The 4,540-nt window shown below is 37.2% G+C and overlaps 1 protein-coding gene across 1 annotated transcript; it reads right to left on the bottom strand.

Annotated features, from left to right (window-relative positions):
* Positions 1–851: 851 nt before the first annotated feature.
* Positions 852–3,940, bottom strand: LOC115580554 (tripartite motif-containing protein 16-like). Its single transcript, XM_030415056.1, has one exon. It carries the CDS (start codon positions 3,900–3,902, stop codon positions 2,196–2,198), a length of 1,707 nt encoding a protein of 568 aa, XP_030270916.1. The 5' UTR covers positions 3,903–3,940; the 3' UTR covers positions 852–2,195.
* Between the last annotated feature and the right edge of the window lie 600 nt (positions 3,941–4,540).

Raw genomic sequence — 4,540 nt, 5'->3', positions numbered from 1 at the left:
TAAATATAAATCTAAATGTTAAATATGAAAAAATCTAAATGTTAAATATAAATCTAAATGTTAAATCTAATTGTTAAATGTTATATCTAAATCTAAATCTAAATGTTGAATCTAAATCTAAATGTTAAATATAAATATAAATGTCAAATATAAATGTTACATTTAATTCTAATGTTAAATATAAATATAAATGCTAATTGTTAAATGTAAATGTTAAATATAAATATAAATATTAAATATGAATATAAATCTAAATGTTAAATATAAATATAAATGTTACATTTTAAATATAAATGTTAAATATAAATATAAATGTTACATTTTAAATCTAAATGTTAAATCTATATCTGAATGTTAAATTTAAATACAAACGCTAATTGTTAAATTTAAATCTAAATGTTTAATCTAAATCTAAATATAAATGTTGAATATAAATATAAATGTAAATTTTACATTTAAATGTAAATGTTAAATCTAAATATAGATGTTAACTATAAATGTTAAATATAAATATGAATGTCAAATTTAAATATAAATGTTAAATGTTTAATCCAAATGTTAAATATGAATCTAAATGTTGAATTAAGATATAAATTCTAATTGTTAAATCTAAATATTAAAACTAAGTCTAAATCTAAATGTTAAATCTAAGTCTAAATATAAATGTTAGATCTAAATGTTAATCTGAATGCTAAATGTTAAATCTAAATGTCACGGGTGAAACTAGCTAGCTAATATGCAAATTCACTCTGCCCCTCACCGAATGTTCCGGTACAGTTGCTAAATATTGCAAAAAGTTGCTGTTTATTTTAGCATGCGCAACTTCACAATCAGCACCCCATATATTTAGTCATTTCACTTATGGCCGATAAAATCCTGACTGATACAAACTGTTAAATACTGACACTTCAACACTTTCTGTCTTGTAAATCTTTTTCTGGGACTTAATAAACGTGTCTGGTCCTGTGGACGTTATGTGAAAAAGTATTTCGTATTTGGCAAATTATTTAGTGGTCTTCACATTTTATATGAAAAAAAGACTCAATAGGCAGTGACTTTTTTATATGGATGATGCACAGTGTCTACTGCACAGATATTTACAATAACTCCTTCAAAGTAATATATATTGAAAAAGACAAATTCACTGGTGTGATTTTTCACTTTTTAAGAGTAAAGAGCAACATTAAAAAATCATATTACTCAGTGATTCAATAGTTTTTGCATGACAGGGTTAATTACATGTGATAGGAGTCCAGGTAAGAGTTCTGATGGAAGATGCAGCTGTAGATTGTCTGATAGCAGATTGCGACTCATGGCAGTGTGTCTCACTCCTGCTCCTCGAGGCTCTACGCTCCATGTTTTACATGTTTCCCTGCCCCGTCACACCTGGTTAAAATGAGTAGTTCATTACCAGACTTGATCAGAGTTTGATGAGGAGCTGATCATTTAAATCAGGTGTGTTTGCATCAGCGAACTCACCCAGAATCCAGAACATTTACCCGTTCATGTCCAGGAGAAATCATGTTGAAATTTCTATTAAATTCATGGTTATGGTCAGAATACATTTTACTTTTTTGTTGTGAGTTTTAGAGATATATACATCATCATGGTAGTGATTGTGTGTATGTGCATGCTCAGCCTCACCAGCTTCTTATTTTTCTCTGGATTGAGTTGAAATGTGTCCTGAACATCCAAGAAGCCCTAAGGATCATTTGCAACACGTGTTCATTTAAAAAGCTGTTGCAGAACAATTACAGTCATTAAATTAATACAAAGAATCATTGTTGACCCGAACAAACCATCTGTCATTTTCATACATTAATATCTCCACTAGTTTTCATTTTGTTGAGCCACATGTTGATTCTGTGTTGTATTAATGTACCTCTGTAACATCTACAAGTTATTTTGTCCTGCAGAAAAAAAACAGTGACACATCTTGTTAATTACAGTTTTAGAGCTCAAAAACACATGTTGTAATGTAAAGGATTATTTTGATTTCATTGAAACTTTTGTGTTTGAAAATGTTGATATTGGTTTCATATACATAAACAATACAAAGATGTTATTTTACGTCTTCATCCTGTTTTGAAAATAGCTAATTTTAAATTTTTTCTGAAATTGCTTCATTTTTCAGAGAACAAGTTTGAAGAAATGAAACACAGAATTTAACCCTCTAAACCTGAAATGACTTCAGTCTATCTTAATCTACAGAACTCAGCAGAGACTCCATCAAAAACATAAAGTCCAGCATAGAGAGGCTGAGTGAATGTGGTCTGGACTCTGTGGAGGAGAGTCATGGTGTCAGAAATGCTGTAGAAGGACAGAATACCTGCACTGTGATCCAGGTACACTCCAACTCTGGAGGACTGAAGAGCCAGCATGGGAGTGGCGACACCGTTGTGAGAAAATTGAAGTATATCAAAGCACTGCTCCTTGAACCAACAACAATCACAATCTGTGTCACAATCTAACATCCAAGATTTGTCATTGAATCCAAATCCACATTCCTGTGACCTCCCTGCTCTGCTGATGTTCTTGTATGCGACTGCTACACGAACTCCTTCTCCTTCCCACTCCACCTCCCAGTAACAACGTCCAGTCAGACTCTCTCTACTCAGGACCTGAACCCAGTAAGTGAATCTGTCTGGATGACTAGAACAAGACTGTGGTCGATTCATGTTTGTGGCTTTTCTGTTCCCCTCAGATAATAACAGCCATCTATGTGCTGTGTTTGGATCCAGTGTGATTTCACGTGAATATCTTAAGAAGTCAGTTCTGGTCTTGGGTTCTGGTTGTGGCAGTAAAACATCCACTTCAGTCACTGTCAGTGAGACGTTTGTCTGTTTCTCTCTCAGGACGTCCTGTAGTTTGTCTCTGAGCTCTGACACAGCTGCTGTCACATCCTCAAAGTACTTGAGAGGACGGATCTTGATGCTGGATGAGTGTGTAGACTCACTGAGTGCTGACAGTGAGGGGTAGTTGTGTAGAAACTGGTTGTGATCCTCTGTGTGTGAGAGCTTCTTCAGCTCAGCGTCTTTCCTCTTCAGCTCAGTGATCTCCTGCTCCAGCTTCTCCTGAAGCTCTTTGACTCGACTCACTTCAGTTTCCTGCTGGGATCTGACCTGCTGCTTCACATCAGAGCGTCTTTTCTCCACGAGACGGATCAGCTGGGTGAAGATCTTCTCACTGTGCTCCACTGCTTTATCAGCAGAGCCATTGATGGCCTCCACCTCCTGTTGAAGCAGCTTCACATCTTCCTCTCTGTCCTGGATTCTCTGCTGGATGTTGTGTCGACTCCCCTCCAGCTCTCTCTGCCTCTCAGTCCTCTCTGCTGCAGCTGACACTGTGTCGTGGCCTTTATGTTCCTCCACAGAGCAGAGATAACAGATACACTGCTGATCAGTACGGCAGAACATCTTCATCACCTCATCATGACGAGAGCAGATGTTCTCCTGGAGCTTCTCTGACGGCTCCACCAGCTTGTGTTTCTTCAAAGGAGCTGATTCATAATGAGGCTGCAGGTGTTTCTCACAGTAAGAGGCCAGACAGACCAGACAGGACTTAACAGCTCTCAGTTTCCTCCCAGTGCAGACATCACAGGCCACATCTTCAGGTCCAGCATAGCAGAGATCAGCAGGAGCAGCTTGGAGTCCAGTCTTCTTCAGCTCCTCCACTAAAGCTGCTAACATGGTGTTTTTCAGCAGCTCAGGCCTCGGTGTGAAGCTCTTCCTGCACTGAGGGCAGCTGTAGATCCTCTTCTCATCCTCTGTGTCCCAGTGGTCTTTAATACAGTTCTTGCAGTAGCTGTGTCCACAGGGAATAGCCACCGGATCCTTCAGTAGATCCAAACAGATCGAACAAGAGAAAGTCTCTCGGTCCAGCTGAACTCCTTTCTGCGCCATTTCACCTCTCAGTACATCGACTGTGTGAGATTCACTTCCTGATAACAGAAACTGAGTGGAGCTCTGATCTGAACAGAGTGTTTGTGGAGTGACAGAGGGGGGGAACAAGGAAACACACTGACAGAGTGGAGCTGCTGTGTGAAAGGAGGAGGAGTTATCAAGCTTTTCTTCATTCCAGGACGAGGAGCGGCTCTATTGATCTGAACTTTGTTTCGTCATTTACAACGAAGCCTCCGTTAAAACCTGAAACACTTTTGAAAACATTAAAGTTTTTAGTTGTAAAATAATCCTCAGATATTTCTCCAACTCTTCTTCAGATTCTGTTCAGTTTTCTTTTCCTGGTTAAAAGCATCTGAATGACAGTCAGCACTTATCAAACTAAACTGTCATAAAGATTAAAACAGTTTCTTGACGCAGTTAATCATCTACTCTGAAGCATTTGTGACGAAAGGGTTCAGTTCCTGAATTTCAGCATATATATTATATCAAATAATATAAAATAAATGATCCTTTGAAGTAAGAGACAAAGACAGATACTGTACATCCTGACTGTATGTGCAGCTGGAGGTGCTGTTGGCTGTTTGTGTTTGTAGAAGATCTTTATCTACAAGATTTAAAATACACAGTGTATAGTTTAC

This window comes from Sparus aurata, chromosome 4, assembly GCF_900880675.1.
Source record: "Sparus aurata chromosome 4, fSpaAur1.1, whole genome shotgun sequence".
NCBI lineage: Eukaryota > Metazoa > Chordata > Actinopteri > Spariformes > Sparidae > Sparus > Sparus aurata.
Note: the sequence above shows the minus strand (reverse complement) of the source record. Positions and strands in the feature narration are given on the sequence as shown.

Excerpts from the sequence above, each read along its gene's own strand:
- LOC115580554 (XM_030415056.1), bottom strand. The coding sequence starts at position 3,902 with ATGGCGCAGAAAGGAGTTCAGCTGGACCGAGAGACTTTCTCTTGTTCG.